The sequence below is a fragment of the Salmo salar genome, chromosome 06, assembly GCF_965601325.2.
Source record: "Salmo salar chromosome 06, fSalSal1, whole genome shotgun sequence".
Classification (NCBI taxonomy): domain Eukaryota; kingdom Metazoa; phylum Chordata; class Actinopteri; order Salmoniformes; family Salmonidae; genus Salmo; species Salmo salar.
Window position 1 is genome coordinate 62,276,095 of NC_138296.1, and position 15,113 is coordinate 62,291,207.

Here is a 15,113-nt window from a genome sequence, read left to right on the forward strand (position 1 = left end):
CGCGAAACCCTGAGAGTCAGAGTGTAGCTAGCCTTTTCACCACTGCGGACGCCCTGCATGTGTAAAGTCAGCAACAATGAGCGGTGCAGCACACACCTGTGTGTAGCGGTAGCGGTGTGTACAGTCTGCCCCAATAAGCGGTGCGGCGGTATCCTTTCAAAATAAATGTTTTGGTGCGGTGTTTACCTTGCAAAGTAATGTTTTTTTGTGTTTTCTTATTATATATTTTATATATATATATGTCACGTCCTGACCGGTAAAGGGGTCTTTTGTCATTGTAGTATGGTCAGGGCGTGGCAGGGGGTGTTTGTTTTGTGTGTTTTGGGGTTTTTGGTCTAGGGGATTTTGGTTCTAGTTTTCATTTTCTATGTTCCGTTTTCCAGGTTTGGCCGAGTGTGGTTTCCAATCAGAGGCAGGTGTCTTTCGTTGTCTCTGATTGGAAGCCATACTTAGGCAGCCTGTTTTTCCTTTGGGTTTTGTGGGTGGTTATTTTCCGTTATAGTCTGTGAACCTTACGGAACTGTTTGCTGTCGTTAGTTTTTTCTTTGTTTACGTGTTCTCTTAAAATAAAGAAAGAAGAATGAGCACTATACCCGCTGCGCCTTGGTCTGTCCTTAATGACGCTTGTGACAATATATATATTCTTGCACAAGTCCCGCAACCCCTTAAAATCCTCCTGTGACCACCAGTTGAGAGTCACTGCTGTAAACGCTTTCTATCAAAGCCAATAGGCAGAAAAGAAGCTCTGCGATGCCAGGCTCGGAATCCGTTTGGAATCTACAGACTGCGTGTACTGTGTATTTTGTTGTTGATCTGTAAATTATTTGTCAGCAAAAACACCAAATGGAATGCCAAAGACTATTAGGAGAGAAGTCATGCTTGTTTCCAATTTTACAGCTGGGCAGACTACAGCCACAGTACGTGACCCAGGAGACTGATTCCTGGCAGCCTGAGAGGTCGTGCTCAACAGGGTCTGGAACCTCTGGAGCCATGGAATCTAGCCCTTTGATTTGTTGTGTTAAACCCACTCTCCTCAACCTCATCAACCTCCTCACTACCTTGCTCATTTGTTCAGAGTTAAAGCACACGGGAGCTCTATTATATATGAGGGGGCGAGGGAAGATACAGTAAGAGATTGTTAATGCTGGCAAGGTAGTGCAATGAAGTGTGTGCTGCCTGGCATGCGTGTGTGGGTGGCTGTGAAGGACCAGGGACTGATTAAAATCTTATGAGCGTCTCATTCAATTTTGAGACAAAGGACGCACTCGCAGAATCCTGCTGATTCCACTCGCAGCGTCTTGCAGATATAATGCAAAATGAAGAGTAGGCTAAATGAAACTAAGAAGAACAGGAGAGAGATAGGGGGAGAGGGTTGAGGAGAGCCAGAGTTGTCTGTGTCCAAAGCTGCCACACACAATCACAGACAGACAGACAGACAGACAGACAGACAGACAGACAGACAGACAGACAGACAGACAGACAGACAGACAGACCAGACAGACAGACAGACAGACAGACAGACAGACAGACAGACGGACAGACTGACTCTCTCTCTCTCTCTCATTAATGGATTCAGCGGGGCATCACACACTCACTTTTTCGTAGTACTTAATCTCATATTCGGTGATGACTCCATTGGGCTGCTCAGGCTCCTGCCAGGAGAGCTGGATGCTGCGCTGCTGCACTCTCTCCTTGATGACTTCACTGACTTGGGAGGGAGCTGTTGAAAAAAGATGTGTGTCAATACGTGATGGGCAAACATACTCAGAACTCACATCGTGGCACCTGTGTGCTGGAGTTTTACTCTATTAAGTATACTTCCTTTACTTTCTCAAACTCACATCGTCTCACACACACACACACACCACACACACACACGCGCACACACGCACGCACGCACGCACACACACACACACACACACACACACACACACACACACACACACACACACACACACACACACACACACACACACACACACACAGTCTTGCAAACTAACCTTGTGGGGACACACAATTCAGTCCCATTCAAAATCCTATTTTCCCTAATCCCTAAACCTAAACTTAACCTTTACCCTAACCCTAAACCTAGAAATAGCATTTGACCTTGTGGGGACTAACAAAATGTCCCCATTTGGTCAAATTTCTGTTTGTTTAGTATTCTTGTGGGGACTTCTGGTCCCCATAAGTATAGTTAAACATGTCCACACAGACACATACATACACACATACTCACTCCTCCACTAGCTGCTAAACAACAGTCTTTCTGTGGCCCTCGTGGCTTTGCTACCACTCTGATGAATATTCACATGGCCACTCTTAAATGTTTACACCTCATAATGGAAATTTCAATTACAGTAGAAACAGCGGAAGATAGCGTTATCTCAACCAGTGTAAAACTGCAACGTGGGTTATGAATGACAATTAAGTTCAATTCATTCCAGTGAGACTATTCTCCCCCATGGCAGAGGCATTCAAAAAGCATTTTAGAGAAATGTACCTGTTACCTTGTGACACCTAGTTTATAGCTGAGTAATTATCTGTTGCACTGGGCATGAACTCTGAAACTTTGTCTATTTTTATCTACTTCTACTGCGCAGATACTGTATTGTTGCTGCACCTGGTGTGACGAGCTGCGAAGTTACGATTGTAATTGTACATTGTAGCAGTTCTGAATATTGAAATTCTCACACATTTTTTATATGTCCACAGTTAAGCAAGAGGAAGTAAACACATCGACACGTTTCTTAAGCAAAGATAATACACTCAAGACATTGAATTCCAATATTTGTGCAGATGGGGCATGCATTGCTCATTGCTGGTGTGAGCTTGAAGATGGACAGATTGATGTCTGATACCCTACTTCCATCTACAGTATCAACCACACAGTCATGCCTCAAGACCAGTTGGCTTCTGAATGAAATGTCACTTTTATTTTCACAGAACCACAAATTATGACCGATACAGTTCAACTCCAAAACTTCAACAGAAAATGGAAAATAGTCCTCGTTGAACTTTAAGTTATTGATATTGTAAGAATATGTCGAAAATACACAACGCAGAGACAGAGGGAATGAGGTCAAGAAGATGAGAAGTCAATAGAATTAACAATCAATGGAAATAGTGTTTTTTTCTGTAATGGGGAATTATTTATCAATGGGTCAGAGTCATGGGACGAATTTATCTATACAGTGAGCCTGAAATAAGATACTTGTTATTTGGCCATTGGCCCAGTTGTACTGCAAGGACTTCTAATTGGTCAACCACATGCTAGGGCTGGGTAATAAAACAAGATCCTGTCCCTTTGTTCTGGGGAGATAATCACAGGAGAGAATCACTGGAGAGAACCACTGGAGAGAATCACTGAGAGCATCACTAAGGACAGGGGAGCATGACCATCTACTGATTTGTCCTTTTTGAATAAACCTATTTTCCTCCCCCTGATTTGCTTTGGGGTCTGTGTTATTAAAGAATAACATAAATTGCTAACAATATTGAGCAGCCATGCTCAAGTGGCGGACCGCAGTTCGGATTCGGACCCAGAACGGGTTCAATATGGACCGAGGGTCCCGACAAACACAAAAATCACATTTGTAGGAACTCAGTTGGGCTTTTAACTTTCTGCACAAGGTTCAAATTCGAAATTAATTTGCTAGTGAATGGGCAGTTATCCTCTTGTTATGTTTATCACTGACATAACAAAGAGATATTTTTAACCTGTCAGAAATGTCCAGATGATTAACTACTGGCCATGTTAGCGAGATGGGTAAGTTAGGCTAACCAGCTACAGTTGAAGTCGGAAGTTTACATACACCTTAGCCAAATACATTTAAACTCAGTTTTTCACAATTCCTGACATTTAATCCTACTAAAAGTTCCCTGTCTTAGGTCAGTTAGGATCACCAATTTATTTTAAGAATGTGAAATGGCAGAATAATAGGACAGAATGATTTAATTCAGCTTTTATTTCTTTCATCACATTCCCAGTGGGTCAGAAGTTTACATACACTCAATTAGTATTTGGTAGCATTGCCTTTAAATTGTTTAACTTGGGTCAACGTTTTGGGTAGCCTTCCACAAGCTTCCCACAATAAGTTGGGTGAATTTTGGCCAATTCCTCCTGACAGAGCTGGTGTAACTGAGTCAGGTTTGTAGGCCTCCTTGCTCGCACACGCTTTTTCAGTTCTGCCCATACATTTTCTATGGGATTGAGGTCAGGGCTTTGTGATGGCCACTCCAATACCTTGACTTTGATGTCCTTAAGCCATTTTGCCACAACTTTGGAAGTATGCTTGGGGTCATTGTCCATTTGGAAGACCCATTAGCAACCAAGCTGTAACTTCCTGACTGATGTCTTAAGATGTCTTAAGCAGTGGCTTCTTCCTTGCTGAGCGGCCTTTCAGGTTATGTCGATATAGGACTCGTTTTACTGTGGATATAGATACTTTTGTACCTGTTTCCTCCAGCATCTTCACAAGGTCCTTTGCTATTGTTCTGGGATTGATTTGCACTTTTTGCACCAAAGTACGTTCATCTCTAGGAGACAGAACGCGTCTCCTTCCTGAGCGGTATGACGGCTGCGTGGTCCCATGGTGTTTATACTTGCTTACTATTGTTTGTACAGATGAACGTGGTACCTTCAGGCATTTGGAAATTGCTCCCAATGATGAACCAGACTTGTGGAGGTCTACAATTTATTTTCTGAATTCTTGGCTGATTTCTTTTGATTTTCCCATGATGTCAAGCAAAGAGGCACTGAGTTTGAAGGTAGGCCTTGAAATACATCCACAGGTACACCTTCAATTGACTCAAATGATGTCAATTAGCCTATCAGAAGCTTCTAAAGCCATGACATCATTTTCGGGAATTTTCCAAGCTGTTTAAAGGCACAGTCAACTTAGTGTACGTAAACTTCTGACTCACTGGAATAGTGATACAGTGAATTATAAGTGAAATAATCTGTCTGTAAACAATTGTTTGTAAAATGACTTGTGTCATGCATGAAGTAGATATCCTAACCAACTTACCAAAACTATAGTTTGTTAACAAGAAATTTGTGGAGTGGTTGAAAAACAAGTTTTAATGACTCAAACCTAAGTGTACGTAAACTTCCGACTTCAACTGTATCTAAATATTGTAGTTTTCACAGCCAGATTATGTACCCATTGACCTCAACCCCCAGGGGTCCCCATTGATTTTGTTGAGTCACTCAGGTATCAAAACACACATGACATGGCAAAATGTTTAGAACTGCCGGAAATTTGCTAAAACTGCAAAATGTTCTATCTGCCCCATGGCATGGTGTTGATTTGGCAGGAATGAGCTTAAAAATGGCAAAATGTTGTCCATGCCAACAAGAGGGGTGGGAACAGTTTGGGGTCACATGGGTCACGAGGTTGGGGTTTGTTACTACGCCGATAAATTACAATATCAATCCGAACCTTTGACGTCTAAGAAAAATGTGTGAACGGACCTTCTCAAATAGTAGTTGAGTACCCCTTATATCCTATAAGATGAGATGGCAAAGGAATTCCCCATAGGAAGGAGGGGAGGAAAGAGCCCTGATTGTGTGGGAAGGAAGGAAGGTTGGTGTTGGAGCTAAAAGCAGATAAAGTGCTGATGTTTCTGTGTCATGCTGCTCAGTGACCCGGTGGGAGAGGGGCTCTCGGCCCTAACACGGCCTGACCCCAGATTTGTTTTAAGATGCCCTCCCCGCTAATGACTGCTGCTGGATTAAAACCTTGTTAGGGCTCATCTGCATTCCTGACAATAATGCACACAGTGGACAGTGGACACCAGAGACGCTGTCACAACCCCCTGTTTTGACATGTCACGTATAATCCCATCAATCCAACCAAAACACGTGAACAATATATCCTTCTCACGATGGCCGGGCAGTTACAGGGACAATTAAGTTTTCCTTTCCGGAGTCACAACAAGCAGTTAGGGCAGCTTAACTTGGACCAGCTTTGATGCTTGTTCTCTGCACCCTGTCATGTGACTAGCCCTTTAATAAGTGCAGACAGCCTCCCTTCTCCTGATTGATGTAAGTCCTGGTTTGAGTTTAGAACTGCCTCAAGACACCTCTAGTGTGTGTTCCTCTCTGAGGTTCTGCTCTGGCATTTTGTTTTCATATAAACGTGTCAATTACCCTGGGAGGATTTCAGCAGCCATTGATGTGGGTAGATAGATAGATAGATGCAATCTAAAGTGACATTTGTACAGCTGAAAGCACTTGTAGCTCAGTAATTGGATCTTTTTACACTTTACTGTCGGTTACTTGGTTCCATCGACTATTTGTTTGGAGGTTGAACGAAGACGCTGGCTATTGTGTGTCTCTCTCTCGCTCTCTCTCTCTCTTCAGCTAAACTAGGACAGCAGCAGCAGCTTGCGTGAGCCACCGTTCCTCACAGAAAACATGACAAAGCCAATAGAATAGATTGAGTCTCTTGCCTGAGATCTGTAATTATACTGAGGTGTTTCTATGATGAGTTGTAACACTGTGACACACACAACCAGACCTCATCATCAGCTCCACCTCATTTAGCCCCCTCTGGCCTTAGGCATTCTGCTGCCATGATTCAGTCAGTCACCCAGCAGCCCAAAAAATGTAACTCCTCCATCTCACTGCTCCCTCCCCTCCCTCCCTCCTTCACTTAGCCATGGGTGACATAGAGACAAACAATTTGCAGATCAGTTCCACAGGAGAGAAAACCCTAATTCCAGGATAGTAATTCCAAAAAGTAAAGGGTAGCATTGGCCTTTAAGAACCTGCTTCTCCCCTGTGGATTACTATTCAGGCAGCACCCTGTGACGGCCATTAACGACATACTTCAAATTATGGAGGCCAGAACCCAGTCAGCCACTCTGAGACTTTTAACATACCTGAGGGGCTTAGTGTACCAGAAAATGGTATAATTGTTATGCCTGTCTCAAAGTGACTGTTTGGGGGAAAGCATTTGTGCAATCGCTCACTCTGCAATATTAGAGATCTTATTAGTGACCTGGCAACACCTCCCCCTGTAAAGCTAACTGATCCAGAAACCCTCTCTCTCTCTCTCTCTCTCTCTCTCTCTCTCTCTCTCTCTCTCTCTCTCTCACGTGCCGCACTTGAAAACCTTCATGAATACATTATGCAGGGACATTTTAATATCCGCTTCTTTCACTCAGCCGGTTGGTTCTGAGTAAGTCTACAGTGGCGGAAGCAGTGTCAGAGGCAGAAAAAAATGGCAGCTCGTTATAGAAGCTTCTTTCTTTCTGCTCCTCTGCTTGGCTTGTGAACCAAACCAAGGCTATAAACTACTCGTCTTTTAATTACCAAACTACTGAAGTCACGCTTGAGTATCTTACGCCCACACTATTGATTGAGTATACTAGATGACTTACCGTACACCATCTTAAAAGCCACAGCTACTTGACAGCATTTAAATCCAATACAAGGGGGAGATTGCTGCGTCTATTCTTCAACAGGCTCTGCACAATAGACAGGAAATCTTCTGACAACAGGGACATTTTGAATCAAATGTTTTTGGTCACATGTGCCAAATACAACAGGTGTAGACTTTGCAGTGAAATGCTTACTTACGAGCCCATTCCCAGCAGTGCAGAGTCAAAAAGTAAGTCACATACATGATGAATAAAAAAAGGAAAGAGCAACACAATAAACACAACAAATACAATAAATAACGAGGCCATATACAAGGAGTGTCAGTACCGAGTCAATGTGCAGGGGTATGAGGTCGTTGAGGTAACTGAGGTAATAAAATATGTACAAGTTGGCAGGGGTAAAAGTGACTAGGCAATCAGAACATAATAAACTGAGTAGCAGCAGCTTATGTAAAGTGTGTCTATGTGTGAGTGTGGCGTCAATATGCATGTGTTTGTGTGTGTTTTGTGGGTGTGAGCGTATGTAGTGTGTACGTGTGTGTGTGTGTGTGTGTTAGAGTGTCAGTGTAGTATGCGTGAGTGTGTGGGTTGAGTCTAGTGAGAGTGCATAGAGCCGGCGCAAGAGAGTCAGTGCAAAACAATTAAGATAAATAAATAAGTAATATAGTGGTCAATGTAAATAGTCTGAGTAGCCATTTGATGAACTGTTCAGCAGTCTTATGGCTCGGGGGTAGAAGTTGTTCAGGTGCCTTTTGGTCACAGACTTGGCACTCCGGTACTGCTTGCTGTGCTGTAGCAGAGACAACAGTCTATGACTTGGGTGGCTGGAGTTTTTGACAATTTTTAGGGCCTTCCTTTGACACCGCCTGGTATAAAGGTCCTGGATGGCAGGGAGTTCGGCACTAGTGACGTACTGGCCGTACACACTACCCTCTGTAGCCCCTTGCGTTCGGATGCCGAGCAGCTGCCATACCAAGTCAAGTTGCTATCAATGGTGCAGCTGTAGAACTTTTTGAGGATCTGAGAGCCCATGCTAAAGTTTTCAGCCTCCTGAAGGGGAAAATGCATTGACGTGTGTTGGCGTGTTCGGACCATGATAGGTTCTTGATGTGGACACCGAGGAACTTGAAGGTCTCGACCCACAATACTACAGCACCGTTGATGTGAATGGAGGTATTTTTTGCCTTCCTTTTCTTGTAGTCCATGATCATCTCCTTTGTCTTGCCCACGTTGAGGGAGAGGTTGTTGTACTGGCACCACACAGCCAGGTCTCTGACCTCCTCCCTATAGGCCAGTTCAATGACCTCCTCCCTATAAACCAGGTTTTTTACCTGTCTCCTCGTCATCGTGTCTTCGGCAAACTTAACGATGGTGTTGGAGTCGTACGCGGCCATGCAGTCGTGGGTGAACAGGGAGTACAGGAGGGGACTGAGCACAAAACCCTTAGGGGCCCCAATGTTGAGGGTCAGCATGACGGATGTGTTGATGCCTACCCTCACCACCAGCGGGCGGCCCGTCAGGAATTCCAGGATCCAGTTGCAGAGGGAGGTGTTCAGTCCCAGGGTCCTTAGCTTAGTGATGAGTTTGGAGGGCACTGTGGTGTTTAACGCTGAGCTGTTGTCAGTGAGCAGCATTCTTACGTAGGTGTTCCTTTTGTCCAGGAGGGAAAGGGCAGTGTGGAGTGCAATAGAGATTGCATCATCTATGGATCTGTTGGGGCGATATGCTAATTGGAGTGGGTCCAGGGTTTCTGGGATGATGGTGTAGATGTGAGCCATGACCAGCCTTTCAAAGCATTTCATGGCTACAGATGTGAGTGCTACGGTGTGTTAGTCATTTAGACAGGTTACCTTGGTGTTCTTAGGTACAGGGACTATGGTGATTTGCTTGAAATCTGGCCTCCACAATCACCGTACCTCAACCCAATTGAGATGGTTTGGGATGAGTTGGACTGCAGAGTGAAGGAAAAGCAGCCAACAAGTGCTCAGCATATGTGGGAACTCCTTCAAGACTGTTGGAAAAGCATTCCAGGTGAAGCTGGTTGACAGAATGCCAAGAGTGTGCAAAGCTGTCATCAAGGCAAAGGGTGGCTACTTTGAAGAATCTCAAATATATTTTGATTTGTTTAACGCTTTTTTGGTACCTACATGATTTCATAAGTGTTATTTCATCGTTTTGATGTCTTCACTATTATTCTACAATGTAGAATTAAAAAAATAAAGAAAAATCCTTGAATGAGTAGGTGTGTCCAAACTTTTGCCTGGTACTGTACGTACGGTCACTGTGGGCACAACGTCTTCGATGCACTTATTAATGAAGTCGGTGACTGATGTGGTAAACTCCTCAATGTCATCGGATGAATCGCTGTTTCGCTAGTCTAGCATCCGCTTCATTGGACCACTTCCATATTGAGTGCGTCACTGGTTCTTCCTGTTTGAGTTTTTGCTTGTAAGCAGGAATCAGGAGGATAGAGTTATGGTCCGATTTGTCAAATGGAGAGCTTTGTATATGTCTCTGTGTGTGGAGGAAAGGTGATCTATAGTTTTTATCCCTTTAGTTGCACAGGTGGTAGAAATGTGGTAAAACGGATTTCAGTTGTCCTGCATTAAAGTCACCGGCCACTAGGAGCGCCACCTCTGGATCAGCATTCCCTTGTTTTCTTACGGCCTTATACAGCTCATGGAGTGCGGTCTTACTGCCAGCATCGGTTTGTGGTGGTAAATAGACAGCTACGAAACATACAGATGAAAACTCTCTTGGTAAATAGTATGGTCTACAGCTTATCATGAGGTATTCATACTCAGGCGAGCAAACCCTTGAGACTTTCTGTTGTTAATAAAGAGACAAACACCACCACCCCTGGTCTTTCCAGACTCTGAGGTTCTGTCCAGCCGATGCATAAAACCAGCTTGATTTATATTATTCATGTCCTTGTTCAGCCATGACTCCGAGAAGCATAGCATATTACAGTTCATAATGTTCCACTGATTCGATAGACTCGAACGGAGCTCGTCCAGTTCATTCTCCAGCGATTGCACATTCGCCAATAGAACATTTGGTAGTCTGTAGTCTCACCGCGCCGGCCTCTATAGGGCCTTGTCCGGGTTAATCAACATGTCATTCGCCTCATTCTCGTCCTAATCGAGGTTAGTGATAGCTGTTCTGATGTCCAAAAGCTATTTTCAGTCATAGGAAAACAATGGCGGAAACCGGTGGAGGCTGCTGAGGGGAGGACGGCTCATAATAATGGCTGGAACTGAGCGAACGGAATGGCATCAAACCATGTTTGATATATTTGATACCATTCCACCTACTCCGCTCCAGCCGTTACCACGAGCCCATCCTCCCCAATTAAGGTGCCACCAACCTCCTGTGGCGGAATCATTATACACCAAAAAAGTTAAGCTCAGCACCAAAAAATACACAAAGTAGCAATTGGTCAGGAGCCGGTAAAACGGCCGCAATTCCCTCCCGCGCCATTATTTCCCCAACACCATAAACACCTACAAACAACATAGACCTACATTGGCTTCTGATATAAATATTAGACTACGGAAACGGCTGTGATATCACACAGACAGGAACCAACTCAGACCTGTATTACACAGAGTAAGTTGTTTTTCGTCTGTCCAGCGTCCTCTAGATTTCCTCCTGTAGAGACCATAATTTTGATATTTATGACCCACTTTGTTAAGGCACTCAACTTTAATAGACTGGGAGCCTTTTTTTAGACATCTTTTCCAGAAGTCTATGAAAACATCAAGATCGGCGACAGAATGGTCCCAGGGTTGACGCTAACGAGCTATGACATAATTCTGATAACTTCCCATTTGACATTGTGACTCCCATAAGAGAGAAAAACTCCCTGGTATTAAATGTTGGCGGCGCCCAGGAGAGAGAGGGACGTTGAAGCAGTGGGCCAGGGGAAGTAGAACTGGTGTGTGTGTATGTGTGCGTGCGTGCGTGCGTGTGTTTGTGTGTGTGTGTGTGTAGGTAGTGGTTGAACTCCCTCATTGTTACACCTAGGTTCCCAAAGCTATATAGCTTGATTGGCTGTGAGGCAGTGTAGTGCTGCCTGGGCTGAAACAAGCCGGGGCCTTAGTAGCCTAGTAGTGAAAGGTATTCAAATCACTCAGTAGTCTGCACACTGGGAGCAGACATGAAAAAGAAGAGAGAGGTGAAAATTCCCTTTTTGTGTTCCGCGCAGTCAGTAGAGGCTCAGTGAGTCCGAAAATAAAAACCTCAGACAATGATAGGCTCGGCCTTTGATGAATGTGAGTGGAACTATCGGAATTGGCGTGACAAGGTTCTGGCTAGTGGGCCTCCACCCGTGAGTGTCCTCCACCCGCCCTCTCTCCTGCCTGCCCGCCAAGACCAGCCACACACGGAAATGTGCTTCCCCATCTGCCGCTCACAGCTTTGTCGCCTCCATTTAGAGCCGGGGAGGGAGACAGAGAGAGCGACCACTGCCGATGTAAATCGTTCAGCCAGTTAAAGTAACGCTTTCATTTTTTGAGGGCTTCAGCTTTCATGTGGATGACATCGCTGAGTGGAGTTCTTTGTAACAGAGAAATGCCCAAGCTCTGCTCTGCACCTTCAGCTAAACGAGGCCTATCTCCTATCACTGCCATCACTTGGCAATCTCATCCTCTTTTCAAACCAGACATCACGAACAGATAATAAGGATCTATGAATTGTAGCTAAAGCTATAATGTCTTATTCATCGGTAGGTTACACTTCATTGATCATCTCTATAGTTTATCTGATTCTAATTCCGTGTGAGGGCTATGTATAAATGTGGATGTGTGGAAATACCCATATATAAGTACCCTTGATGGGGTGTGCTTTAAAATAGAGTTAGAAACAGCTAGAGGACAGACCACTACCTGCATAATGACAATGCTGGAATATAGGACACCTTTGCAAGGGAGGTCACGGGGGCATCTGTTTCAAAGCAATTAGCAAATACTGATTTGGGGAGGCTTGCTCTTTCATGTTCCATCGGAGAACTGACAGCTCCACAACTGAGGGGCCAATGATGAATACATATCTAACACTTCAGTACTGACAGCTAGACGGGGCTTTCAAAATGACATTTCCACATCATTATTTTCCCACTCAAAGACCTTTTTAGGAAACCTAGCCTCCCCGTCGTATATTAATTTGTATTCTCCTGGATCAGTGGGATATCAAATCCAATTTTCTTGGCTTCAGAACTTTTCTGAAAGTGTCACCGTCTATCATGTACTGTATGTTACTACTATTTTTAAATATCATGTGACAATGATATACTATATCTTTTTAAAAAAAATTGAAGAAAAGCTTTCGGACTGGAATTTGAATCACCAATGAATAATTTCACGATCGCCCAATTTTGTGTCTGCAAAGAAATTAGATTGAATGCGTTTCAGTAGGTCTCCTGTGTGTCACCCTCCATAACAACATGAGTAGAGCCTTGTGCCGAGCTGTGAAGCTGTGTGTGTGCCTCATAGCAGAGAGTCCGCGGGGAAAAAATTTGCTCCAGACCCCTTTCATTTTCATGCTACACTGACGTGCACACATTGTGCGCCATGCGCAACATTCCCCCTCCATCGCGTGCTGACAGGGAGTCCGTTCGTTCGACCCTGCCCCTCGATGGCCGTCCCATGCTGTGTGAACACTGTCCTAATCTCTAAATAGCATTCGGTTGTGTAACAGATGCATAAATCACTGGTCAACTTTGTTACATAATTGTTTAGCCAGCAGGGACCCCACTTATTGAAAATCCACTCCGCTGCTCTGTGTCAGTGGCCAAATTAGGGAACAGGGCAACCAGGCTGGCAGCCTATCAACAGCCTCTCTGAGACACACCCCGATGCCTCCAAGAGAACAGGAGAGTTGAGGTTTTGTTTTCAAGGCTGGGAGCCAAAATAATTCTGTCTTCATTAGGACATTTCCCTGCTTAGCATAGTTTGGGCTAATGTACTAAAATGATGGCACAGACAATAATACATGTTTGAACCCAGAAAAAGAAAGACACTGCAACATACGGAGTAAACAAAGGTTTGTGTACTACAGTACAAACCACAACACTACACCGAGACCATGCATTCCCCCCTGAAGTCAAATTTGGCCTCTTTACATTTTTTATTTATTTATTTGATTTATTTCACCTTTATTTAACCAGGTAGGCAAGTTGAGAACAAGTTCTCATTTACAACTGCGACCTGGCCAAGATAAAGCAAAGCAGTGTGACACAGACAACAACACAGAGTTACACATGGAGTAAACAAACAAGCCAATAACACAATAAACAAGTCAATGATACAGTAGAAAAAAGAAAGTCTATATACAGTGTGTGCAAAAGGCATGAGGAGGTAGGAAATAAATAGGCCATAGGAGCAAATAATTACAATTTAGCAGATTAGCACTGGAGTGATAAATGAGCATATGAAGATGTGCATGTAGAGATACTGGTGTGCAAAAAGAGCAGAAAAGTAAATAAAATAAAAACAATAACTTCATCATAAAATGTGCATTTCTGTCAAATCCTCTGTTGCTCACATTGGGGAGTATACGAGAGCTCAATTTAATGCAATACATTTTACTAGCTGCCAAATGAGGGCTTTTGTTGACTTCCGTTGGCAATCAAAATTTCACTGACTATAAACAGAAGGCCTGGATGTGAGAGGAGAAGAATGGAAACGGCGCTAAACGCAAACGTGTTTCACGGCGGTCGTCAGAAATAAATGACAAGGTCAAAAACAGAGTGAGAGCTCTGCGGCTTTGTAAATAAATCTTGGTTTTGTTTGAGTCCATCTGAACTCACTTAATTAGATTAAATCCCAGTTGGAGAACAGAACAGAACAGCCTTCCTGGAAGATGTACAGTGCCACATCCCGGATCCCGGATCCTAATTGCAGCATTTCCCCGAGATCAACGGAATTCACCGCCCAATAATGAAGTCATAAAAATATGTTATGCCCGTGCTACTCCAAATCCCTTTTTTCTTGTGAGTCGTACTCTAATGATGATATCTAAGTCCTGCTCGGCACACTGAATGTCACAGGGAATCGTCTGTGAAACAACAGATGCGGCCCAGATGAGAAATGAAAGTAGCGGGACAGGCGGTAATGCACTAACGTAGACGCTTGGTTCTGCTTATCGCCCGCCTCAATGACCTTTCTACTGCAGGCAGCTGCCGGGCATGTCTTTTCAAATATACTAACAGGCCTAAGCAGAGATATGCGTTTGCATACACAGTGGCTTCATCATTTATCTTAATAAAACAAAGGCTCTGGCGTGAAAAGGCACAGAGGCAGATTACAGCGGTGGCTCACGTGGACAAACGTTCCTAAGAGTTGGTCTGACTGCAACTGTGGATATTTACAGGAATCCGCTGCTAACCAGCCGCAAGGCCCTCCACCTCCTCCTCGCTTCTATTAAAGGTCAAAGCACAGCCCCAGGCCCCCGGCGCATGCATCTAAATCCTTGATTGGATATCCAAGCCATACAGGGATTGAAACGCAAGATAATTCATAAAATGCAGTGTGCTGGTGACTGATGGGGCCCTGCTTGGGTCAGAATCCAGGCATGGCTATTATATAGGGGTTTGTAGCATTATGGCTACTTATCTATGCCTTCCCACAGAGGCAGCTCTGCCTGCCTTAAACTGCCTTAACCCCGCATACTCATTTCCTTATCAGCTGCGAATAAATCTTGTGTTTGGCAACGCCACGGCAAATATT

The 15,113-nt window shown here is 44.1% G+C and overlaps 1 protein-coding gene across 11 annotated transcripts in view; it reads right to left on the reverse strand.

The window, feature by feature from the left end:
• The window catches only part of LOC106607720 (ephrin type-A receptor 7), a 75,766-nt gene that overhangs the window by 18,839 nt on the left and 41,814 nt on the right, over positions 1–15,113 (reverse strand). For all 11 annotated transcript variants that reach the window (XM_045720777.2, XM_014204984.3, XM_082976797.1 and 8 more), the window contains exon 6: positions 1,596–1,720. In XM_045720777.2, coding sequence (XP_045576733.1) covers positions 1,596–1,720 — 125 coding nt within the window. The remainder of the gene's footprint in view (positions 1–1,595; positions 1,721–15,113) is intronic.